At 57.6% G+C, this 24805-nt stretch overlaps 1 protein-coding gene across 2 annotated transcripts; it reads left to right on the forward strand.

Moving 5' to 3' along the window:
• The first annotated feature begins 104 nt into the window (after window positions 1–104).
• Window positions 105–24719, forward strand: LOC123931135 (CLK4 associating serine/arginine rich protein). 2 transcript variants are annotated; one of them, XM_045987941.1, is made up of 21 exons: window positions 105–172; window positions 1344–1471; window positions 9653–9750; window positions 10244–10345; window positions 10558–10637; window positions 12750–12834; window positions 14247–14395; window positions 15268–15364; window positions 16278–16356; window positions 16443–16516; window positions 17808–17849; window positions 18955–19170; window positions 19286–19576; window positions 21006–21263; window positions 21512–21551; window positions 21895–21955; window positions 22224–22282; window positions 22359–22405; window positions 23971–24053; window positions 24320–24344; window positions 24581–24719. In XM_045987941.1, the coding sequence occupies exons 2-21, from the start codon at window positions 1373–1375 to the stop codon at window positions 24621–24623; spliced, it is 2028 nt and encodes a 675-aa protein (XP_045843897.1). In that variant the 5' UTR covers window positions 105–172; window positions 1344–1372; the 3' UTR covers window positions 24624–24719. The 2 variants fall into 2 exon arrangements, 1 of the variants encoding a protein (XP_045843897.1); XR_006816229.1 differs by lacking the exons at window positions 24320–24344; window positions 24581–24719 and having other exon boundaries at window positions 21512–21555.
• Window positions 24720–24805: the final 86 nt, after the last annotated feature.

Raw genomic sequence — 24805 nt, forward strand, 5'->3', positions numbered from 1 at the left:
CGCCTCTCCCAACGGCATCCTCCAGACCCCGCCCCTCCCCTCCAGCGCCCGCCCTTCGCGTCGGCGGAAGCGCGCTCCGCCACGTTCCGCCCCTCCCCTTCGTGCGGCCCCCTACTTCCGCTTCCGGTGCGGGCCGCGCGCGAGCGCAGCGGTGGGAGGCGGCGACGAGCCGGTGAGTGCAAGCAGCGGGCCCCGACCTCCTTCCGGGCTTTCGGGTGGGCGTCAGCACAGCTTCGCCCTAGCCTCGGCCTTTCACCGAGCTGCTCTGAGCCTCTGCGGAGCCCCAGCCCCTAGGGCCGCTAGCCCCGTACCCCCTCCGGCCTGCGGCGCCTCAGGCCGCGCTCCTGCCCCCGCGGTGGGCCCAAACGCGCCGCATCGGACCCCGCCGCTTACCACAGGCCCCGCCCCCTTGTCAAAACCCTTAGCCCGAACCCCAGGCCCACACCCGGCCCTGGATCCCAGTCCAAACCCCAGGGCTCCGCCCCTGTCCGCAAGCCTTGCCCCTGAGCTCAGCCCACCCCGTCCTGTCTGCCAGCTCCGCCTCCCTGATTCTCCACTCGGTTTCTCGCCGCCCCATCTCCCCCCCCGCCCCCGCCGTTCAGATTTCTCTGATCTTTATTTACAGCACCTCCCCGTGTTCCCCCAGCTCCCCCAAGCATTGTCGTCTTCAGTCCACGCCCTTCACCTGCCCTCCATCTCCACCTTCCCCCCCATTCCCCCTCCTCCGCCCCGTACCACTGCTCCGTTCCCATAAAGTCTTTTTTTCTTCACTTGCATTCATTCCTTACCCACACGAGTATCCCGAGTTCCACTCTTCTTCCTGACTTGAACTACAGCCCCACCTGCTTAGGACCTGCCTCCGGACGCTACTTCACTCACTCACTCCTAACATTCCAAAACCTTTCATCCTTGATTCTAGTGCCCTGAATCCAGGACACTCCTTTCCCAGCGATACTCACTCAGAAGCCCAAGGTACTGGATCAGAGTTGTCAGGAATCTGCTTCTGCATCTGGCACACAGTTCTTCAGCCTCACTTCCCTTCCCTGAAGCTGGTGTTCAGGATGGGCTCTGTCACCAGTTTGTTAGGTGACTTTGATTTTGCCCATATGGTTTTTTTTTTTTTTTAAGATTTATTTATTCGACAGATAGAGATTACAAGTAGGCAGAGAGAGAGAGAGGAGGAAGCAGGCTCCCAGCCAAGCAGAGGGCCTGATGCGGGGCTCAATCCCAGGACCCTGGGATCATGACCTGAGCTGAAGGCAGAGGCTTTAACCCGCTAAGCCACCCAGGCGCCCCCCATATGGTTTTTATAACCCATCTGACACTCCCCTCTCATCCCCCAGGTTGAGGCCCCCAGCTTGGCCTCACCACGATGTGGCACGAGGCTCGGAAGCATGAGCGGAAGCTTCGAGGCATGATGGTCGACTACAAGAAGAGGGCAGAGCGGCGGCGGGAGTACTATGAAAAGATCGTGAGTAACTGGCCTTGACCTGGGGTGGGACCTTCCCTGGAGGTCATCCTGGTGGGGTTTGGGCTTGGAAAGGTGCCCAAACAAGAGCCCAGCTTTCCTCAGGAGAGTATTCGGTTCTTGAGTATACCTATGGGTAAAAACCAGAGGTATTCTCTGGGTTCTAGGATACTGTCTTGTTTGGTATGGCCTCAGAGTACAGAGCTGGTGTTAGCAGGAAGGAGGGAGGTTTTGTAACAGAGCAGTCCAGATGGAAGACTGACCACCTCCTGAAGGTTGTCTGTCTTCCTGCTGTATTTGCAGTGCCCAGAAAAGCGTAGCTGTTCTTAAGGTTTAGCTTGGCACCCTGTGGGAGTGCCATCAGTATTCATTTAAGGGGACTGTGACCACTTTCCTTTCCTGTTTGATGCTTCGGTTGCTTTTAGAGAGAAGACCACACTCCGTCCTGTGACCAAAAAGGCCCTTGTTGACCTGACCTACCAGCCTCTCAGTGTCATCCTTGGGTAGCTCCCTTGGCCCTTTTGCCCCATCCCTGTCACCATAGGGCATTGTGCTTGTCATGTCTCCCCTCACCTCTTTAACTCCTACTTGCCCTTGAGACCTCAGTTGGAAATGGCACTAGTGTACCAGGTTGGTTTTCTTGCTAGATGATATTAATATAGGTGTTCCTATTTACTGTTCTATTCCTGCTTTGGCCTCCTACCTGATCTCCTGGTCTTCATTCCTGCTCCTCTCCAATCCGTCCTCTTCAGCAGGGCTAGGGAGGTCTTTTCTTTTTTTTCTTTTTTTTTTTTTTTTTAATATTTTATTTATTTGACAGAGAGAGATCACAAGTAGGCAGAGAGGCAGGCAGAGAGAGAGGAGGAAGCAGGCTCCCCGCGGAGCAGAGAGCCCAATGTGGGGCTCGATCCCAGGACTCTGGGATCATGACCTGAGCTGAAGGCAGAGGCTTTAACCCACTGAGCCACCCAGGCACCCCTAGGGAGGTCTTTTCTAAAGCATAAGGCTGACCCTGTCCTTTCCTTGCTCTGAATTCCTCCATGGCTCCCTAGTGCCCTCAATAGAAAGCCCAGGCTCCTCAACATATCCTTCAAGCCTTGACATGGTCTGGCTTTTTGCAGTGCACACACATGCACTGGCACCCCTGCCCCCCCCCCCCCCCCCCCCCCCCGCCAACTTAGACTCATGCCACTCTGCTTTCTGCCTCCTTCCTTTATTCAAGCCATCTAGCCTCCTTGTTATCTTGAGTGACTTTCTCTAATGCAAAAGATGGGTAAAGAGTATCAGTTTAGCTCTCAGAATTACATAGGCACGGGGCCTTTGCATGAGCTCTTCCCATACCTGGGTAACTACAACTGCTCATCTCAGATCTCAGTCCTCAAGGAAGTCTTCTGTCATCCCCCATACTCAGTCAGGTGTCCCGTATAAATGCCATTACAGCTCCCTGTTCTTCTTCTTTGGAATTTAATACATATATATCTAGTTCTGTAAGACTGGGGACTAGTATTCAGGTCATCTTTGCATCCTAAGCTTGGGGCCAACAAATACAGTTTGAAAGAGTAAATGAGTAAACTCACTATTAGTGAAGTAGCAGTTACCGTTTTAATTGCTCCTTCCAGGCACCTGGCTCTGTGAGAAGAGTTTTAGATGCGTGGTTTCTTGGAATCCCGAGAGTCCCCAGTGAAATAGAGGCTGCTATTACTGTAGGAAACAAATCTCTGAGAGCATCTCACTTGTCCTCTGTCACCCAGGAAGGAACCACTGGGCTCAAGGCAGGCCCCTCTCTGGTGGTGTTGGGAAAACTGCCTCATGACCGTGAGGACAGGGCCCGGGTCTGGGCCCGGCCTAGTTGAAGCTTCAGCATGGGCCAGGAAAACAGTGTCTAGGAGGAAAGGGCTGCCCTGAGCTATAATGAGGGCTCATGGTGAGCTGGACCCAGCGCACACTGCTTTGGGACTTCGGAGGCTTTCGAGTGGCCTTGAGAGGTTGGGACTGGTCCCCGTGTTAACGATGGTGCTGATGAAATCGGCCAGTGCTACTGAGCATTTATGCGTTGACCGTTCTGTGCCAGGTGCTTGACAGGCGTTTACACGTCATCAGAGCCTCACGGCAGCCTCGGATGTGGTTCTTATTTACGTCCGTTTTACAGATGAGCGAACTGAGGCTGGGAAAGTCCTGGTCTACAGTCATGTAGCAAGAGGGCATAGCTGGCATTCTCACCTAGACTCTCTGAACCCTGACCTCTTCTGGCACTTCACCTGGGCTTTCTGTTGCAAAAACAGAAGTTCTGAAAGGTGCAGTGACATGTCCAAAGTGATACAGGCTGGAGGCAAAATAGTAAAATGCTTCAGTTCTCAGGATTTGAGTCCTAGGGCTCTTTGTTCAAATTCCAGCTCTTCTGCTTATGTACAGTGTGACCTTGGGGGGGTGACTGTCTGCCGGGGCCCGTTTCCTTTTTTGCATGTGAAATGATGTATCCTGAAGAGTCAGGTTTGGCTGGGAAGATGGAAGTTTCTTTCCTTTTCCCCTGAAGGCCCTGAAATAGCTGGCTCTGCTCAAGGACCATTTTGTTGTTCGGGTGAACGCGGATTCCCTTACCGGTGTTGGAGGGCTTAGAGGGCTACTCAGACTCCAGTCATTGTCTCTGCATTCCATCCAAGTGCTCATGCCAGTTTTTCGTTTGTTTGTTTGTTTCTTTAAAATTTTATTTATTTATTTGACAGAGAGACAGTGAGAGAGGGAACATAAGTAGAGGGAGTGAGAGAGAGAGAAGCAGGCTTCTTGCTGAGTAGGGAGCTCGATGCGGGGCTCAATCCCAGGACTCTTGGATCATGACCTGAGCCACCCAGGCGCCCCTCATGCCAGTTTTAAGAGTTTCTAGATGTTTGCACCTAACACTTCCACTCATCCTACTGGCCAGAAAGTGGTCCCAGGCTCACGTATGGGTGCAAAGGAGCCTGAGAGGCATAGGCTTTATCCTGGATGGCCTTGTACCACACATATCAGGAGCGTGTTACTGTTGAGGGAGGGGGAATAGAGGTTGGTTGCCAGCTATGGGTCTGCCTCAGATGGTGGGGGCCCCGTGCCTCCCTTGCAGGGCGGCTCGATGAGATGGGGCACATCCAACCTCAGTGTAGGCCTGCCCAGGGTGACTTGCTCGGTAAATGTGGCTCTGGTTGTCACAGAAGTTCTTCTTACCCCGTAAAGCGGGAATCTGCGTGGTGTGGAGGAAAGAAGGCTGGAGGCAGGGCACTCTGGCTTTCGTTCTTGGTAGCAGGGAGCCTCCTGAGCTTTATTTTCCCCCTTGGGACAGTGGTGATCATCAGCCCCTCTCATTGGGTGACAGGGAGGACTGTCAAGAACAAGAGCGGTGTCTGTGGGACTTTGTGTGGTGGCCCGTACAAGCCGCCACTGTCCCCGTGCCGGCGCGTGATCAGCATGCAGAGCGGAGCTGTCGGACCACTGGCAGTGGCTGAAGGCTGCTTTGAGGAGGGGATGGGGCGGCTCACACGGGCCTTGTCGTCATCTTGACAGGAGAGGAGGCCGTGGTGCGAGTGTTGGAGAAGCCGAGGTAGTTCAGGGCAAGCTGAGTGGGTGGTCTGCACAAGGCCGGCTTCCGTCCTCCTGATTTGTCCTTGGTGCCAGCTCTCTCCCCTGGCTAAGCCTGGTTCTGTCATTGCCCTTGTTCTTGTCAACTTTCTTTTTTAATCAGTGGTTTGGATAAAGAAACAATTCCCTGTTGATAAGAAAATGGGCAGTAAATAGATCTCAGTTCCAGCCTGTCCTCGAGAAAACCCCAGGCTGACCCCCCCCCACCCCACCCCACTGCCCAGCCTGAGTCAGGCATTCCCCTGGGCTCTCCCATCGCAGCACTGCCCACTCTGGGTCGTCACTGTCCAGGGTGGGGAGGGAGTCTGTCCCCAGCCCTGGACTGTGAGTGGTGAGGGTAGGACTGGGGCTGTGTCCGTCACTGCCGTGGCCCTAGCGTGGGGCTTAGTGTGTGGTGGGTGCCTGTTTATCAGTCAAATGAATGAATGAAAGAGTCCGTCTGATCCTGGAGGCAGGATAGGCCAATGGTTAAGAATAGACTTCGGGTGTAGCAGAGGTATTTGTACACCCCATGTTCCCTGCCCTGTTACTCAAACCAGCCAAGATGGGGAAACAGCCTAACTGCCCATCGACTGAAGAAGGGGTAGATGAGGTGGTTTGTCTGTACGGTGGGATGTTGTTCAGCCTCGGAAAAAGATATCCTGTCACATGCTGCCACGTGGAGGAGCAGTGAGACATCATGCCCAGTGAAATCAGCCAGACACCAAAAAAAAAAAAAAAAAAAAGATGATGCAAGATTCTGTGTATAGGAGGTATCTGAAGTGGTGGTGCCCTTAGGAACAGGAAATAGAAGGGTGGTTGCTGGGGTGGGGGAGGAGAAAAGGGTAAGTCCTTCACTGGCTGTGGAGTTTCAGTTTTGCAAGACGGAGAAGTTCTAGAGATCGGCCGCCCTGCAGGGTGCATGTACCTTGATGTGACCCTACAGCACCCTTAGCAGTGGCGAACGTAGGGGGCGCCTAGGGGGCTTAGGCGGTGCGTTAAACATCTGCCTTTGGCTCAGGTCGTGATCCCAGGGTCCTGGGTTCGAACCCCACATGGGGCTCCCTGCTTAGCAGGAAATCTGCTCCTCCCTTTGCCCCTGCCCATGCTCTATCAGATAATCAAATAAAATCTATTTATTTATTTATTTATTTGACAGAGAGAGAGAGAGAGAGAGAGAGACTGTGAGAGAGAACACAAGCAGGGGGAGTGGGAGAGAGAGAAGCAGGCTTCCTGCTGAGCAGGGAGCCTGATGCAGGGCTCCATCCCAGGACTCTGGGATCATGACCTGAGCTGAAGGCAGACCCTTAACAACTGAGCCATCCAGGCACCCCTGAATAAGATCTTTTTCAAAAGAAGTAGTTAACAGAGTGGATTTTCTATCATATACTTTTCACCAGAGTAAAAAAAAAAAATTACTTTTGAAAAAACAAACAAACAATGAATTCCTATGGGGGTCAGGCCCATTTGGGTTTAAATCTTAGTTGTGTGTGTCACTGGCATGATTTCAAGTGAGTGGGCCACACTGCTCAGTTTCCTTTTCAGGAACACCTATCACCTTTGTCCTGTGCTTGAGAAGTTTGAGAAAATTTACAAAAAAATAGGTCAGGGCCTGGCTTTTAGGACAGTTCATTGGCTTTTCCAGAATCTCCCAGCAGAGCCAGGCCCTGGACATGGATTTTTACTCCTAGCCTGATGTGTTTTCCTTCCTGCGGTTGCTGGCATGGCCAGTGGCTTCCCCGTACCAGGCAGTGTCCGTATTGGAAGCAGTGTCCCCCGATAGCCGTGGGACCTGGGCACTGGGCCACCACAGCCCCAGGGGCCTGAGGGAGTCTTGGCGAGGGGCTGTCACGGGGCTGAGGGAGGGAAGTGAGGTGTGGGACAAACAGTTGGATTCCCACAGCACCGCCCCTGCTGGACCCTGTGCCCTTGGGCGGATCCCCCTCAGTTGAGTGGGAACAGCCCGGCATCTGGCCAGCGCGGGAGGGACACGGTGTTAGCCGTGGTCCTCTGTGCCTGTCCTCCGCTCTTTGCTGGTGGGTGGGGGGGGAGGCAGTGAGGACCTGCAGGGTTTGGTGCTGGTGGGTTTGGGGCGGGGCTCAGGCTCCTCATCTGTCAGGGTTCATTCTCTCTTCCCTTCAGCCCATGTTCCCGAGCGCCTGCTGTGGGGCGGGTCTGCTCCGGGCACCGGGGGTACAGTGGTGAGCAGAGAGCGGCGATCCCTGTCCATGGAAGTGACGTTCTAGGGTGAGGGATGACTGATAAATGAATGGAGGATGGGAAATGGGGTGGTGGCGGGTGTTGTGAAGAGAGCAGGTGGAGTTAAGGAGAGATTGCGAGGAAGTATGGGCTTGTGCAGGGAGCTACTTGGAGTTGATGAGGAAGGCTTCTAGAAAGAGATCCAAAATAAGCCAGAGGGTAGCCTCCTGCCTGAGCTTTGCAGGCCAGGGGAAGAGTGAGCACAGAGGTCCCGAGTGGAGCATGAGTGCAGTGGCCCCATAGTGGCGTGGAGGCCAGCACGCCTGCGGCAGAGCTGGGAGAGAGGAGTCAGAGAGCGATGCGGCCTGACAGGTTTTAGCAGAAACCCCCCTGCCCAGGCCCTGTATGGGAGATGAACTGTGGAGGGCGGGCTGGCAGTGGGGAGCCCGAGAGGAGGCTGCCAAGTGGCCTGGATGAGAGGACAGGCTGGCCGGACTAGGGCGTGGGGAGGAGGCCTTGCCGGCAGCTCGGCCAGCTTTCAGTGGATGGCAGCAATCCTTCTTGTGGCTTTTGTGGGTTCCTCTGATGTGGCCCGCAGCAGGAGCCCAGCCAGGGTCTGGGACTCGGGAAGCTCAGCCGTGGGAGCACTGGTGGTAGATTTCATCCATTTCTGACGCGCCTGGAATTGTGAGCTCCACGCAAGGGCTTGGGCTGGAGGAGCATAGACTCGAGACGTTGTCCTCTATGTTGGGGCCTTCTTAACAGCGTTATTTTTTTTTTAAGATTTTATTTATTGGGGCACCTGGGTGGCTCAGTCGGTGGCTGCCTTTGGCTTTGGTCATGATTCCAGGGTCTTGGGATCGAGCCCTGCATAGGGCTTTTTGCTCAGCAGAGATCCTGCTTCTCCCTCTCCCTCTGCCTGCCACTCTGCTTACTTGTGCTCTCTATCTCTCTGCCAAATTTTAAAAAAGATTTTATTTATTTGACAGAGAGATCACAAGTAGGCAGAGAGGCAGGCAGAGAGAGTGGGAAGCAGGCTCCCCGCTGAGCAGAGAGCCTGATGTGTCCTGCTCGATCCCAGGACCCTGAGATCATGACCTGAGCCGAAGGCAGAGGCTCAGCCACTCAGGCACCCCACTTAACAGCTTTATTGAGATATAGTTCACCTAGGGTACGATTCAGGGGTTTTCAGAATATTCACAGTATGGTGTATCCATCACCACAGCCTAATTTTAGAAAATTTCCATAATCCCAAAAAGAACTCCATTCCCATTAGCAGTCAGTACCCCTAACTTTTCAGCCCTGGCCAGGCACTCATTCCTCTACTTTCTATCTCTCTGGATTTGCCTGTTCTGGACGTTTGCCGGAAATGGAGTCATACAGCATGGGGCCTTCTGTGACTGACCGCTTCCACTGAGCACCGTTTCCATGGTCCGTCCCTGTTGTAGTACGTGTCAGCTCCTCACTCCTTGTTATGACTAGGTTCCGGGGTCTAAATCTAGCTCGTTTGGGTTATCGGCCATCCATTGATGGCCATGTGATTGTTTCCATCTTTCAGCCATGGTGAGTCGTGCTGCTTGAGTATCTGAGTACAAGTATTTAAATATCTGTTTTCGGGGCGCCTGGGTGGCTCAGTGAGTTAAAGCCTCTGCCTTCAGCTCAGGTCATGATCTCAGGGTCCTGGGATCGAGTCCCGCATCGGGCTCTCTGCTCGGCAGGGAGCCTGCTTCGTCCTCTCTCTCTCTCTGCCTGCCTCTCTGCCTACTTCTGATTTCTCTCTGTCAAATAAATAAATAAAATATTTAAAAAAAAAATCTGTTTTCGGTTCCGGCAGGTGTATCCCTAGGAGTGGAATTGCTGGGTCTTATGGCAGTTCTTTGTTTAACCGTTGAAGAACTCAGTTTCTGCACATTCTTGTCAACACTGTTAACGGCTGTTCTTTTCGGTTTTTGCTGTCCTCGTGAGTGTGAAGTGGTGTCTCGTGGTTCCTGTTGGCATTTCTCTGATCGTAATGACCCTGATCATCTTTGCCTGTGCTCATGTGGGCCCGGTGTCTTAGAGGCCAGGCTAAGCTGGAGGGCTCACACCTGGCTCCGAATGAATGACCTGGGGTTGGGGTGGGGAGGTGAAGATTTGGGGGATCATATTTTGGGGGCAGAAGATCTTGGTACGGCTATGCAGAAGGTTGGGCCAGAGCTCAGAGCCTTTCTCCACCATCTCAAGGTCCCCCGTTCCTAGAGCTGAGGTGGCCCCTATGAGTGTGGCCACCCCCCTGCAGGTTAGTTTACCTCTGAGGCCCAGCCCACTTGATGGTCAGTGGTGAGCTTGCTGCTGAGCTGGGTTGCACAGGGCTGGAGCTCAGCGCGGTGGTGACTTCTACCTTGTCTCTTCCCGCAGAAGAAGGACCCAGCGCAGTTCCTGCAGGTGCACGGCCGAGCATGCAAGGTGCACCTGGACTCCGCAGTCGCCCTGGCCGCCGAGAGCCCTGTCAACATGTGAGGCTGAGAAGAAGGCCAGGGTGGTGTCTGTGTCTGAGGGTTGGAGGCCAGGAGGGACTGGGGTGTGGAGAGACCTGTGGGGACTCGGGCAAGGAAGGCTTGACCTGCATGAGGAGCTGACAGTCACTGGCCAGGGAGAGCGGGCAGGGGTCGGGTTGCAGGGTGCCGGGGTGCTTAGGGGACTTAGAGGGGAACGGGTAGGGCTGGGACCACAGGCCCAGATGAAGTGGCAAGTGTATTGGCAGAGGGGATGTTTCAGGGTGACCAGGGCTTAGCAAGTGGCCGTGGGATCTGGTTTGAGTTTCCCACCTCTGCTTGGTTCTGAGAAATAGGGCGCCAAGTTTCCTATTCAGGCCAGGAGCCTGAATGTGGATTCAGGGGGATTAGTGACATAAGAAACTGAGAAGTGGAGGGTCAGGCTCCTAAGCTTGGCGTGACAGGGAACAGGTGTGGGCACTGGGGAACCTCAACTCCTTGCTCCCCATTTCAGGATGCCCTGGCAGGGGGACACCAACAACATGATTGACCGCTTCGATGTCCGCGCCCACCTTGATCACATCCCCGACTACACGCCCCCACTGCTTACCACCATGTAAGAGCCCCCCTAAGGCTTGCCAGGCAGCCTGAGCTGCCTGCTGCCCCCCCCTTTTCCCAAGCCCTTGCCTGTCTGTCCCCTTCCTGGGAAGGAGGTGTGTCAGCGGGGAGCCTCCCAGCCTGAGCCAGGCTCCTCCTCCCCCAGTCCTGCTGGCTTGGGGTGGGGCCTCCCCTTTTCCTCTGATCTCAAGACCTTGACATCCCCACAAGCTCCCCAGAACAGGAGTCAGATGAGCGGAAATGTAACTACGAGCGCTACCGAGGCCTGGTGCAGAACGACTTTGCTGGCAGTGAGTGAGCTGGGGCGTGGCGAGCGGGTTGGGCATCCGTGGATGTGGGGAGGCCGCTTTTACTCCAGTGCTTTCTCCTACGGGACCGGGGTTTGCTCCCCGCTCTTTTCCTCTCAGGCCTCCGTCTCTGGACCAGTACAGGTGTGTCTCCTGAGTGAGATGGTCCTGCGGAGGTCACTTCTGCATCCCACATCCTCTGCCTCTCTGGCCTTTTGTCCTAAAAAATTAGGGAAGATAGCAAGAACACATTATTTCCCTCTGCGTGTTTCCCCCAGCCTGTTTGGGTCAGAATGTCATTTCTGAAGAGGAAATTTCTTTTAGGAATTGTTTAGGAATATTTAGAGTTTGGCAGTCTGCCAAGCATTTGTATGGGTCAGTGTCGTTCTCTGAGCCGTCACCGTGTTGCTTCACAAATGAGAAAACGGAGGCTCACAGTTTTCCCCACTCTGGGCTTGCCCAGGGAGTTTCAGAACCTGACAAACCTGGACTTTTTTGTCGGTGTTAAGTATCTCGTCACATCTGCACAGCTCCTAGCAGTCGCACCCATTTTATGGATGGGGGCATTGAAGCTCAGGAGTTGGTGGGAACATCGTGTCCGAGGTTCTGGGATTCTCACCCCACCCTTAACCACTCTTGCCTCCTGATGGACAGACAGCTCCGAGCTTTAGCTCAGTCCTGAGGACTGAGACTTCCCTTCCCAGGGTTTCCCTGTTGAGTTAAAGAGAAGATGGGCCACATGAGGCCCTTAGCCTGGCGGGTCTCGCTCTCCTCCCAGAGAAGGGTGGTGATGATGGTTTCTGTCCCCCGGGATGGTTGTAAGGGCCTGGCGAGGGGCACGTGAATCTCCGGCACCGAGCCTAGCATGGTGGGCGCCAGTTTGCAGTTCCCGCGTCTCTCTGTTTCGAAGATGACCGTCTTGGCATCTCCGATACCAAAGCTTGCCAAAATCCTAGCAACCAGCCAGGTGTTAGTATCAGGGAGATTTATCATTTTCGCTACTGGTACTATTCTTGCCTTCACCTAGGCCTACAGGGGTTCTTGGCCATGGAGCCAGGGGATTTCTTAGTTCCGTCTGACTCCGCGTTCGTTCCTTGCCTCTGCCCCTGAGCGCCTGTGGTGTGGCGCCCCCCCCCCCCCCCCCCCCCCCCCCCCCGCTCCCGGGGTTGGCGGGCTCATTGGGGAGAGGGCAGCCACCACACAGTCACCAGCGTGGCCGGTGATCGCAGGCTGAGGTGGCGTTTTCACGGACGGTGGGCTCTTCTCTGAGGTGCTTGATGGAGGCTGGGGTCGGGGAAGAGTGGAGGCACTCTTGTGAGGAGAGGGGGGCCACGGAAGAGGCCAGTGGGAGGATGGGCACAGACAGCCTGTGGGGCTGGAGCAGGGAGAACGAGGCAGCTGGTGTGAGACGGGCCAGCTGGGCCCTCTCCGGGGCTTTGTACACCCCGGCCGGAGCTGGGTGGGGGTGGGGATGCTGCGGGAGCAAGGGATGGTGCTCCCCGCCCAGCCCCCCAGCCTGACTTCACAGATGGAAAAGCCAAGACCCGTAGAGGGAAGGGGACTTGCCCAAGGCCCCACAGCCAGTCAGGCCCACAGGTTTCATTGCAGGGAAGATCAGGGAAGCCTCAGATACAGCGCCGAGCTCCCCGTATTAGGTGTTATGGGTAAACAAGAGCCCAGATGGCTTCAAACACGTGTAGTTTAAGCTGAGTTGCAGAAAGGCCTGTGGTGGAGGGGCCCCTGCAGTCCTGGTGACATCTGGCGCTCAGAAGTTCGCAGGTCTAAAGCATCTGACCAGAGGCCTCCCTTACGGGGTTAATAGTCGTGTTGTCCCTGTGCCAAGAGCTCGCTCTTCCAGGGCTCCCTGTTTACAGAAAGAAAACAAGCCAGAGAGAACTTACCCGCTCCCCGCCCCCACCCCCGCCAGTCACTGCGGCCGCGCGGTGGGTCCTCCTGTGGTCGCTGTGTCCTCCGCACGCCGTCTGTAGTGCTGTGCCTGCCGGTGACTCTGTGCCTGGCTGAACTGGGGTTGTACCCACCCTCCTACCCCTCACTGCCTTCTTGTGTCACTGCCTCCGCCCCCACTCTGACCCCCCGCCTCTCCCCTTGCTGCAGTCTCAGAGGAGCAGTGTCTGTACCAGATCTACATTGACGAGCTGTACGGAGGCCTCCAGAGACCCAGTGAGGATGAGAAGAAGAAGTGAGTTGACGTCTGGGGGCATGAGGGTATAGAGGGAGGCAGGGGGACGGTGAGCCCCACCAGGACACGGCCTCCTCCAGCTTATCCACCTTGGCTTTCCCATAGTCCAGGCTACTGTGTGGTCCTTAGTAGGTGCTCACTTAATAAACACTTGGTGGAGGGGGGCGCCTGGGTGGCTCAGTGGGTTAAAGCCTCTGCCTTCGGCTCAGGTCATGATCCCAGGGTCCTGGGATTGAGCCCCACATCAGGCTCTCTGCTCAGCAGGGAGCCTGCTTCCCCCTCTCTCTCTGCCTGCCTCTCTGCCTGCTTATGATTTCTGTCTGTCAAATAAATAAAATCTTTAAAAAAAAAAAAAAAAAGAATAAACACGTGGTGGCCAAGGGAGAGGATTTCCTGAGAAACCTTTGCGTTGCATTTCTAGCTTGGGGTACGGTAGGAGGTGAAGTTGGTCGAGCCGGCCCTGGGGTGACCCAGGCCCGGGTTTGTTCCTGCCTATGAGGACCCCCTTGCTGAGCTGCAGTGTGACTAGCTGGCAGCCCCCATTCCCGCAGTGGACGGAGCCTGTGGGTCGCCTGTCCTGTGCTCGCCCTGCGTGGGTTCCTCTGCAGGCGGCGTCACTCTGGAGAGGGGGTGTCTCAGGGCTGTGTCCCTGGAGAAACAGCAGTGGGGAGTGACAGGCCCGTAGGTGGAGCTGCCTCTGGCTCAGGGAGGTCCCTGGTGGGCAGTCTCCCTTTTCTCTTTGTTCCTTCTGCCAGGGTGGCCCTGTCCTCTTCTGGGGCGGTGCTCAGCCCTCCTGTCCGTAACAGGGCTGGAGCACAACTGCTTCCTTCCTGCTGCCCAGCCTTCCCCTTTGTGAACCTGAGCTCTTGTTGCCCTCCTTCCTCTGGGGTTTGCACGGATGCCGTGGAAGCTTCTCGATGACTGATGCCTACCCTTGAGCCCACTTTCAGGATGAGGCTGGCACTTGAGGGACGTCTGGGAACGTTGACTAAATTAATTTAACAACATGCGTGCTTGAGGCCGCTTGTCTGTTCTGGGCAAAGCTGGGCCATACTGTTACCCAGGATAATTCTGGGTCTTGCCCCTCTTGAGCTCAGTCTGCCAGGGGGAGAGATCTGTCCCTGGACGGTCATGACTCCCATGTGGGTGCGGCTGAGGAGCTCAGGATGGTGCTTGACCCTGCCTAGGGGACAACTTCCTGGAGACTCTGGAGCTGGAGCTTGGAGGAAGATGGAGGGGCCAGTGCGAGGCAGGTGCAGAAGGTTCTAGGCCAAGGGAGAGCATGTGTGAGGGGTCAGAGGCAAGGGCGCCCTGGAGAGGCTAGAGCTCGGAGAGTCCATGTGCTCTCAAGTCTTGGCTCTGGGCTGCGTCCTGCCTGGGGCCCTCCTGGCTCACAGGCTCCCCCGCCCTAGGCTGGCGGAGAAGAAGGCCTCCATTGGCTACACCTATGAAGACAGCACCGTGGCCGAGGTAGAGAAGGCGGCGGAGAAGCCGGAGGAGGAGGAGTCACCAGCCGAGGAGGAGAGCAACTCGGACGAAGATGAGGTCATCCCCGACATCGGTGGGGTCCCCTCTCTGCCCTCCCCAACCCCGCAGTCCCTGGGCATCGTTTTCGTGTCTTGTTCCTCACCCTCTGTGGGGCGCCCCGCACTGACGAGCCCCGTCTCTCCTGTCCCTGCTCTGGGGCACTCCAGCCTCTGCCGTCCTCCCTGTCCTCATTCATGTGTTCCTCTGTGCCGGCCTCCCTCTCTGTATCTCTCCTCTCTAATTTCTAGGACACTGCTTTTATGATATTGTCCCCACCTGGGTTCTGTCTCTGTTCTCTTCTGCTTGGGTCAGCCTCTCTGTCTTCCTCTTTTTCTGTCTCCGCTTGAGAGCAAGTGTTCATTCAGTTGCAGAATCATCCCTCCCCCGCCCCCCCACCACTGCCCTTCTCCCCCTACCCAGATACTCATGGCTCCAGCCACCCACCTGTCTTCCCCGCCTCCTGTCAGCCCACTGCTGCTTATCACACATCCAGAAGGTGTCCATTCTGCCTTCCACTTACTCATAGTGTATCTAGGTCCTGAACACCTGTGACCACCACCCCCCACTTCCTGCCCACCCTCGCCCGCCCCCCAATCCGTCCCCATCCACACATCGTACATCTCTCTGTCCACTGGTCTCGCCTATCCATTCTGATGCTCACTTGGGCCCTCATTCGTCACATCTTCTTTCCCCCAACCCCCCACCTCCCCTGCCGTTGGTCGTGCTCCCCTGCGGCCAAGCCCTGTGCCAGCCTGGGGATGCCAAGATGAGCTGACTCATTCCCTGCCTGCAGAGGCCTCCAGTCTGGTGGGCATCTCCCCTGTGCCCCCATCTCCCGGGGCGCTGCCCCTTCTCCCCGGACCTCTCGCTCGGCTTTGGCCTCTGACAGTGTTTCTCTTGGTGCAGACGTGGAGGTGGATGTGGACGAACTGAACCAGGAACAGGTGGCAGATCTCAACAAGCAGGCCACGACCTATGGCATGGCCGATGGCGACTTCGTCAGGTGAGGCCTGCAGGCCGGCGCTCCTCCATGCTCAAGGCCTGGCATCCGTCGTTAACCCTGCTGTGGACGGCCGCCTCCCTCCTCAGCATGAGTGCTTCACACACGCGGGCTCCTGAGCTCTTGGGATGGGTGCTGAGTACCAGGCTTTGCCGCTGCACAAACAGGCTGCGCCCAGTTCCATGTGTCCTGTGGTCCTCTGACCCCTAAGAACTCCCCAGGCTCCTGGGCCTGGTGGACAGCACCCCCTGGTGGAGAGGAGGCTCCATTCCCTGGGCCACACGCTGTGCAGATCCTCTACAGCAGCCCCAGCAGACAGGGTATCCAGTGTGAATCTGGGGGATCCCATCTGAACCCAGAACCCTCCACGAGGGCTCTGGCACTAGGGCAGCCAGAGTCGGCCACGAGGTCCTATCTGTCTGTTCCTTTGCTCTTCAACCTGCATGCTCTGCTCCCGTGCGGTCTCCGTGCCTCCTCACTACCGAGCTTCCTCCCTGCCCTCAGCCTTCCCCACCGCTGCCTGCCGCGGTGGCTCTGCTGGCATCTGTGTTGCTTATTCCCTGTGGTTTCTCCTCAGTCCCCTAACCTTCCTGTTGAAAGCTGCAGCAGCTCTGCCCATCCCCTGGTCCTTCTTCCCCCATCTGCAATGTATCTTCCCGGCCAGCTTTTCACTGTTTAACTTACTACTTGTCACGTTACCTGCGTTGTTATCTTCTTCCAGAATGTAGCCCACAAGGGCCAGGATTTTTGTTTTCAGTAATGAACCCCCAGTCTGCACAATAGCGCCTGCGTGCAGTAGCTGCTCAGTTATAGTGCTAAACGAAGGAGAGACCCCAGGATGGCATGGGATCTCTGCCTTCCGGCAACAGTTCTGCCTGTGGCCTGCCCCCGCTCCGACCCCACCCTTCCTCTACAGGATGCTCCGGAAAGACAAGGAGGAGGCAGAGGCTATCAAGCATGCCAAGGCACTTGAGGAAGAGAAGGCCATGTACTCGGTGAGGGTTGGCCCGGCGTGGGGGGCGGGGCGAGCGTGGCTCAGGGAGACACGTCCCTCACCAGCGGGGTGTCCACCCTCCTCCAGGGCCGCCGCTCCCGGCGCCAGCGGAGGGAGTTCCGGGAGAAGCGACTGAGGGGCCGGAAGATCAGCCCACCCAGGTAGAGAGAGCTCTCCCCTCTGCCCTTGCCCTTCCAGCCTCATTCAGGGCTCTGGGGGAGGGGCTGGGGTTCAAGGAGACTCTTTTTAGGGTCAGGCTTGGACTTGCGAACAGAGTCTTCCTGGTAGGGCAGGAAACGGGGAAGGTTTAGGGTAGGGATGGCCTCGTGGACACCCTGCCCTGCCAGCCACTCCCCTCACCCTTCTGGACTTGGACTCTTGCCAGGTGTCTCAGGCACCAGTGGGGAGGTGGTGTGGGGTAGCTGAAGACTGGAGGGCTGAGTCAAGGGGAACAGTCCTGTCCCTGAAGTCCTTCCTGGTTCTCCTCCTGGGCCATGTCCTTGTCAGATTTGGGGCAAGTGACTTCCCTCGAGTTTCAGTTTCCTCCTTTGGAAAAAGCACTGTGATCTCCAAGGATTGGGCCGCACCAGTGTCCACTTTGAGGTCTGGAGCAGGTTGGGAGGAGGTGGCCTGGTGTGGCACAGAGTCTGCCCAGGTCAAATGGCCTCCCGACGAGCCTTCCTCTGCCTGTCAGCCCCCGAGGCTGAGTGCAAACTCATGCCTCTTTGCTCCCCTGCCTCTGGGCACGGAGAGTCCCTGAGGGTAGCTGTGGGCCTTAAGCAGCCTGTTGCGGGCTCAGGGCTTGGTGTGGGGTCTGGGAAAGCTGCACTGGTTGTTGCCATCATCCTCCCCGTAGGGGTGCAGTCAGTGTAGCACAAAAAGGTGTGGGCTCGGAGCCGCAGGGCCTGGCTGCGGAGCCCAGCTCTTTGATTTATGAGCTGTATGACGCTGGGCAAGTGATTCTTCTGTTCTGGGCCTCGGTTTCCTGAGCTCTGAGCTGTGACTAACCTCAGAGAGTTGTCATGAAGAGCAGCTGTGTTCATAGAAGTGAAGCGCTCAATGCCTGGCACATAGTGAGCATCTGAGACCCCGTGGCGCTTCTAGTTTTACCATTGCTCTCATGAACGAGCTGGGATCCAGGTTGCAGGACCAGGGACTCGGAGTGGCAGGAGGGATGCTTCCGTCTGGGGTTCAGAGCCCAAGCAGGATTGTTGCCCAGGGTCGGGAGGGGCCTAGGACATTGTTTGCGGGGTGTGGTCGAGGTCTCTGCTTTGTACAGATCAGAGGTGGGTGGGCAGAGGGATCAAGGTAGGGCCTAAAACCTGACTGGCAGCCCCCTACTCACAGTGTCCAGTATCTGCCCTTGGGCTTCTTGGTTGGGTGAGCGGAACCAGTTTTATACCTACTAGGATCCCAAGACCCACTTGTCCTACCCCGCTCTTCTCTCCATAGCTATGCCCGCCGAGACAGCCCCACCTACGATCCTTATAAGCGGTGAGTTCCCAGGGCCCAAGGAGGGGCAGCCAGCAAATGTGGTGGAGGGGCAGGGCTGCGGCGGGGCAGTGGTTCTCAGCACCTGCTGTCATTTGTGGGTCTGGATCGTTACTCTGATTTCCAAATTGTTACTTTGCTTTCCCAGTGTTTTTTTCTTTAGATGTGAACCTTTTTTTTTGTGAATTAAACACAATGTAGTCATGTGTTAAAAATGACCAAGCATGGCAAAAAGGTCTGCTAGAGAAATCAGAAGTGTCTTTGATCAAAAAAAAAAAAAAAAAGTGTCTTTGATCTAAACTCCCAGAAACAAGCAGCGACAGATAATGCACACGAGGGCCCGGCCTCGCACACACATGTCTCCGGGGTGTGGGAGCAATGCGGCATGGGCCTTGAAGAGGGACAGATGTCAGCCTAACCCTGGTACCTTCTTTAGAATGCGGTGGGAGGGACCTGCCTCTCTGGGCTCTTGGGAGGACAGGAGACGAGACAGGTACCTCTGGGTACAAGGTCAGTGCAGGTAGACACTCAGTCCGAGGACATGGGTGCTTTCTTTTTATAACAATGGAATTGTGCCACGCTTAACAGTGTAGAACTTGCTTGATGGACATCTGTGTTGAAGTAATTCTCCCAGGTTAAAGCTGCAGATCTGCTCATCCTTCTTTATTTTATATATATATATATATATTTTAAGATTTAATTATTTATTTAACAGAGAGGCAGAGAGGCAGGCAGAGAGGGAGGGGGAAGCAGGCTCCCCACCGAGCAGAGAGCCTGATGCAGAGCTCTATCCCAGGACCCTGAGATCATGACCTAAGCTGAAGGCAGAGGCTTAACCCACTGAGCCACCCAGGAGCCCCTGCTCATTATTCTTTAATAGTTAACACGAAATCAGTGTAGCTTGTTGTTGCTCTCTTTCTTGCATATTTTGCGGAGGCTCTGTGGCTGAGTTAAGTCCTTGCATAGCTGGGTTTCTTTCTGCCCTTCGGCCAGGTGTGTTGGTGCTGGGTGTCCGACAGTGCTCGTTTGTGGGGCTCTGCACCATGCCTGTCAGCCCGTGGACTCCCAGGGAGCTGGGCAGCTGAGTCCTCTCTTCCCTGCTCCGTAGGTCACCCTCTGAGTCCAGCTCCGAGTCCCGCTCCCGTTCCCGCTCCCCGACCCCAGGCCGTGAGGAGAAGATCACGTTCATCACCAGTTTTGGGGGCAGCGATGAGGAGGCAGCTGCAGCCGCAGCGGCAGCAGCCGCATCAGGGGCCACCACAGGGAAGCCCCCCGCGCCCCCCCAGCCCGGCGGCCCCGCACCGGGACGTAATGCCAGCGCCCGGTCGGTAACGCTCACGCTGCCCGCCCTACGCCCCGGCCACCATGGGGGGGACGCGGGGCATTGGGGGGCCCTGGCCCAGGCCCGTGCTGACCGGCCCTCCGTGCCCCGCCTGCAGCCGCCGCTCCTCCTCTTCCTCCTCCTCCTCCTCTTCTGCCTCGAGGACCTCCAGCTCCCGCTCCAGCTCCCGTTCCAGCTCCCGCTCCCGCCGAGGCGGGGGCTACTACCGCTCAGGCCGCCATGCACGCTCTCGCTCCCGGTCTTGGTCCCGCTCTCGGTCCCGTTCCCGGCGCTATTCGCGGTCCCGGAGCCGCGGCCGGCGGCACTCTGGCGGAGGATCCCGAGATGGACACCGGTACTCCCGCTCGCCTGCCCGGCGCGGTGGTTACGGGCCCCGACGCAGAAGCAGGTGTGTGGCGCTGATGTGTGTGGGGACCTGGGGGAGGGCACAGCCCCTGGTCAGTCAGACCTGGCTCTAAGGGAGGGGACTGGGCCACTGCCAGTGTGCGAGGAAGCACCCGGTTTGCAGGGGAGATGTGCCCCACCCCCACTCCTCCCGTGTGGTGACGAGGGCTGGAGCACAGCTACGTTCTCAGGGGACTGAGCTGGTCCTCCCAGTGGGGGTCCATGCGCGGTTCCCTGAGGGGGGCGGGTATAGAGAGGTATGTGGACACTCCAGGGTGTCCTGGGGCTTGTAGTGGGGACCTGGCTGGCCTCCAGTGCTGGGGTGCTCCCTCTGCGGTGAGAGATGCTGCAGACAGGGTAGGAAACGAGTCCCCTGAGGAGCGGAGCAGCTTCCTGGGCTCTCGCTTGGTGGGATTGGGGCTGCCTCATGTTGGTGTGGCTCAGTGGGTGAGCCTGGCTTCAAATCCTGGCCCTGCTCAGAAACTTCCTGGTTGTTCCCGTGTAAAGGAAGGATAGTGTTCCCTTTGTGGAGTCGTTGGGAAGGTGTGACAGGTGATGCTCGTGAGTGCTGGGTACAGGGCCTAGTGTTGGGCGGGTGCCACTGCTACCCGCCTTGTCTCTTGTCTTGTGGCCTGCGTCTCAGCCTCTGTTCCTATAGGGCCTGGCAGGTAAAATAAAGGGGCCAGGTGGGCCTGGATGGACTGGGGCACGCGTGTCCCCTCTAGTCGGGTTGTGGGCTGTGCGATGGCAGGCCCGGTGTTGTTCTGGCTTGTTTTCTCAAGAGAAGTTGAGAGTCAGCTTTTAAAAGGTAGTTCATTTTGTCAGCGTTGCCCACATATTTGAGTTTTGTAAAAACTTGATAAGCCCCAGTAGAATCTGTGTGTGGCCTAGACTTGGCTTCTAGCTTGTTCTTTATAGCCTGACACAGGGCTACCACGGGAGAAAGGCTGGGCACGGGAGGGGGCCTGGCCCCACCTCGAACATCAGCCCGGGGGTGAGCCCTTGCCGAGAAGCGCCCAGCATCCCAAACAGAGAGAAGATGGGACTGCACCTGCCCCAGCTGGGTCTCGCGGGTCTGTGCTGTAGATGGGTGGGAAGGGTGGGCGAGGGGGAGGTCGCAGCCCCTGGGAGCCTGGAGCTGGACACCGTGTGTATAAAAGGGGCGCTGGTCAGCCGGGTCACATCCCAGGGGAGCAAGGGAGTATGTGTCTCCCAAGTGAGAGGCAGGAGCCATCCCTGGGTGGTTGTATCTGGAGGGTGGGCTCCGTGCAGATGCAGATCGAGGCCAGGGAGCAGCCGGGGAGCACGCAGGTGATCACACCCGGAGCTTCCGCAGGGCCCAGGGGGAGGGCCGTAGTTTCTGAGCCAGGCCCGGGGTGTGTGGAGGGGGTTCCCAGCTCCTCACAGCTCCCCACGCCCCGCCGTGCCCCCAGGAGCCGCTCCCGCTCCGGGGACCGGTACCGGCGGGGCGGCCGGGGTCCCCGGCACCACAGCAGTAGCCGCAGCCGCAGCAGCTGGTCCCTCAGCCCATCCCGCAGCCGCAGCCTGAGCCGTAGCCGCAGCCCCAGCCCCAGCCGCAGCCGCAGCCGCAGCCCCAGCCGCAGCCGCAGCCAGAGCCGCTCGCCATCGCCCCCGAGGGAGAAGCTGACCAGGCCGGCGGCGTCCCCCGCTGTGGGCGAGAAGCTGAAAAAGTGAGCTCGGGCAGGGCTGCGGGAAGAGAGCGGGCAGCCTCGGGGAAGGTGGCTGAGCTCTGCTCTGCTCTTTTGGAAGAGAGCTTAGTTCTGCCTCGGGATGTCTGAGGAGGCATTGCTGTGCCCCAGGAGGGTATGAGGGGACACGGCCCCGTCCTGAGGGATCCGAGAGGGACATGATCCCTCCCTGCGGGCGGTGGTGAAGTGGCTTGGGATTGGAGGTGGCAGCCACCCTTTCTTCCTCCCAGGACCGAACCTGCCGCTGGTAAAGAGACAGGAGCTGCCAAAGTCAGTAAGAATTTGGAACTCGCCCGTCTAATTCCCGCCAGCAGCAGTGCCCGAGAGCTGGGCCCGGTGGGCCTGCAGGGGGGACCTGGGGGAGGGGCCGGGAGATCCAGCCCTGGGGTTGAAGCAGGCCGGGAATGCTCTGACCTGTGAGGTCTGTGTCCTCCTCTCCTCACTGTCCACTGGGGCTCTAGCTGTCCCCAGGCCTCCCAGACGCTTGTGGGGGGTGTCTACGGCCAATCCTTGCTCCCCACGTGTTCCCACAAGTCCCAGGCTCTTGGATGAGGTGGGTGGTAGGAGCTCCGGACACCCACCCCCTCTCCCACCTCTTCTCCCCCTTCCCCAGCCCAAGCTGACCCCGCAGGAGAAGCTGAAGCTGAGGATGCAGAAAGCACTGAACAGGCAGTGTATGTCTCCCCGCCCCCCGTCCCTGGTCTCCGCACCTCTGCCCACCAGCCTAGCCTGGGGGCCTCACCCGCTCCCGGCCAGGCAGGCGTCAGCGCAGTGGCACTCGGGGGGGGGGGGGGGGGATCAGTGTGCACACCGTTCTGCTGCTCCCCTGCTAAGTGCTGTGGCCGTCTGGTTGGTCTCTCTGGGTTCACTCTTGATGTCTTTGAAGGGGGGGTACTTTGGGGGGTACCCCTTGACCACCATGACGTCCCTCCTTCCCCACAGTCAAGGCGGATAAGAAGGCGGCCCAGGAGAAGATGATCCAGCAGGAGCATGAGCGGCAGGTAAGGGTGGCAGTGAGGGCTGGGCCCGGGGCCGGGTGCCAGCGGGCCCGCCCTCATGGCCACATCCACCAAACAGGAGCGGGAAGACGAGCTTCGAGCCATGGCCCGCAAGATCCGCATGAAGTAAGACCATCATGCTTCCCATATCTGGGCCACAGCCCTTCACTTTCAGGCTGCTCTCCTTTCCCCACCACCTCGCTCCTAGCCCTGCTGCCTGCACCAGCCCTCAGGCGGGAAAAGGTCCGAGTGCCCGTTCAGCCTTGCCATCCTGCTGGTTTTGGCTGCCATGGCTCCTCCCAGCTGTGCTGGCCGGGATGCATGGGGCCTTTGCATTCTCCTCTCTGGCTTCCCTCATTGGGGGGCCCTCCCCAACCATCCTGTCTGGAGTAGCACCCCACGCCCTGCCATCATTCTCCCAGCCTGCTGTGTTTTTTTCAGAGTGCTGACCTCCACCTGGCATGCCCTGCTTTGTTTCCTTGCTTGTGGGTGATGTCGCCTGAGAGGGGATGAGCGGGCAGGTCCGACTGCGAGGTTCCTTTCGTGCGCCCACCCCCCAGATCAGAGGTGGTGTTCAGCAGGCCAGCCCTGGGACGGCTTCTACCTGCTCACCTTCTGTTTCTCGGCTCTTAACGACAAAGGGGTTGGGCTCGCATCCTAGACCAGGCAGCTGTGGGGTCCGGTCCCGGCTCTGCCTGTCTGTGACCGTGGGGCCCCAGGGTGGCTGCTGGCCCTCTCAGGCCTCACTTCATCCTTTGCAGCCAGGTCAGACCTTGGTGACGACTTAGCAGGGTAGCTGGGGCGTGACTGCTCGGAGAGCACAGGCCTACTCCAGGCCGGTGTGCAGAAGCGGAGACCCGAGTGCTCAGTGCTGGCGAGGAGGTCCCATCCGTCAGCAGCACGGATATGTCTCCAGCCGCTTTTGTCAGTCCTCATGAGCTCATGAGCAGCTTCATTCCTCTGAGCCGAGGCTCCTTCTTCTTCCTCTCCTGGGGTCCCTGCTGCCTGGCTTCCTGTGCAGGGCCCCGCATGTTGGCAGGCTGCTGCTTGTCTTGTCACTGTCCTCGGCGCACACCCATCGTGTGCTGGGCCTCAGGGTGTGGCCTGCCTCCATCAGCTGGGGAAGCAGGGTGCCCGGGGACTCATCACTGTGGTCAGTCGGAGCTGGGTTCTGAGCCCGCCTCCGCTAACCACGAGCTTTTGTGTCTGCGCCTCAGTTTGCTCTTCTGCTAAATGGGGATGGAATAGTTGTCCCAGCTCACAGGCTGTTGGGCAGATTCAGGCAGATCGGGGTCAGGCAAGCACAAGGGGCCCAGTAAATACAGTCCTTGGGGTCACGAGTCCCGGGCATCCTGACAAAGGCTGATGAAGCACTTAGTGCGTGCGTCCCTGTGTTTGAGACTACCTGAGTGTGACGGGGAAGGTTGAACTCTCCAGCTCAATCCCGTGTCTGTTCAGCACGCCTTTCAAAGCGAAGCTGGCTGAGATCTCAGTCCCGCTCTCCCCAGCCGGTATTCCTCTGAGCCCAGTGCTCTGGTGTCCCAGCAAGGACAGCAGCACTGTCTGCCTGCTGCTTGGGCCGGGATGTTGGAAGCACCTGCTCTGGCCAGGCAACCCAGCCACGCCCTTCAGTTCCGTGTTCTCACCACGTGCTCATACCTGCTCCTGGCTGCCTCCCTTTCCCCCTGCAGGGAGCGGGAACGCAGAGAGAAGGAACGAGAAGAATGGGAACGCCAGTACAGCCGACAGAGCCGCTCACCCTCCCCCCGTTACAGTGAGTATCCCTACGGCCAAAATCTAGCTGCAGGAAAACATGGTATGTTTTCCGCTGTAGCTCTCCATGGGTTAGAATTCTTAAGACACGCGCACCAACGTGATGGCTTAGGCACAGGGAACGGCAGGCTTTAAAAGCAATGCTCCTTGCAGGGCCCTGGGGTGCTGAGGGGAGGGGATTGGCTGGAGGCACAGGTGTCCCCTCAGCCAGAGGCAGCCCAGGAGCCTGGTCCCTGAGCATTGGCTTTGTTCTCTTTAACTTTCCAGGTCGAGAATACAGCTCTTCCCGAAGGTAAGCCAGCCGGCCCAGCTCCCGGGAAGATGACCTTGTCCCTCCTGATTCTTCCATCTCCACCCGGCAGCCCTCCTATGGCACAGGCCGGCCTCAACCCTCGTTAATGTCCCTCCCTCTGCAGCACGCTCCCCCATTGCCAATGTCCCAGGGGTCACAAGCTTGTGGGTGAGTGTGTGCATACCCTGTGGCTGCTTCCTCCCAGCCCTCACGGGGGCCCTTCTTTCTCTCTGCAGGCGCTCAAGGTCGCGATCTCGAAGTCCCCATTATCGACATTAGGCAGAAGTGTGGGGGGCAGGGGAATAGGGGGGGTGAGGGCTCGGGCTGTGATGCTGCTGGTTTGATCTCTAATGAAATAAAATCACTCATTATTTAATTCCCTTGACCTGGCCTCAGTGTCATCTGTGTGGTCTGGCCAGCAGAGGCAGCTGGGGACAGAGCTGGCTCAGGGAAGGGAGCCA

This window comes from Meles meles, chromosome 19 (assembly GCF_922984935.1).
Source record: "Meles meles chromosome 19, mMelMel3.1 paternal haplotype, whole genome shotgun sequence".
Taxonomy (NCBI): Eukaryota; Metazoa; Chordata; class Mammalia; order Carnivora; family Mustelidae; genus Meles; species Meles meles.

Coding starts and splice junctions, on each gene's coding strand:
- LOC123931135 (XM_045987941.1), top strand. CDS start 1,373: ATGTGGCACGAGGCTCGGAAGCATGAGCGGAAGCTTCGAGGCATGATG. Junction 1,472..9,652: donor GGGAGTACTATGAAAAGATC/GTGAGTAACTGG, acceptor CTCTTCCCGCAG/AAGAAGGACCCAGCGCAGTT. Junction 9,751..10,243: donor GCCGAGAGCCCTGTCAACAT/GTGAGGCTGAGA, acceptor TCCCCATTTCAG/GATGCCCTGGCAGGGGGACA.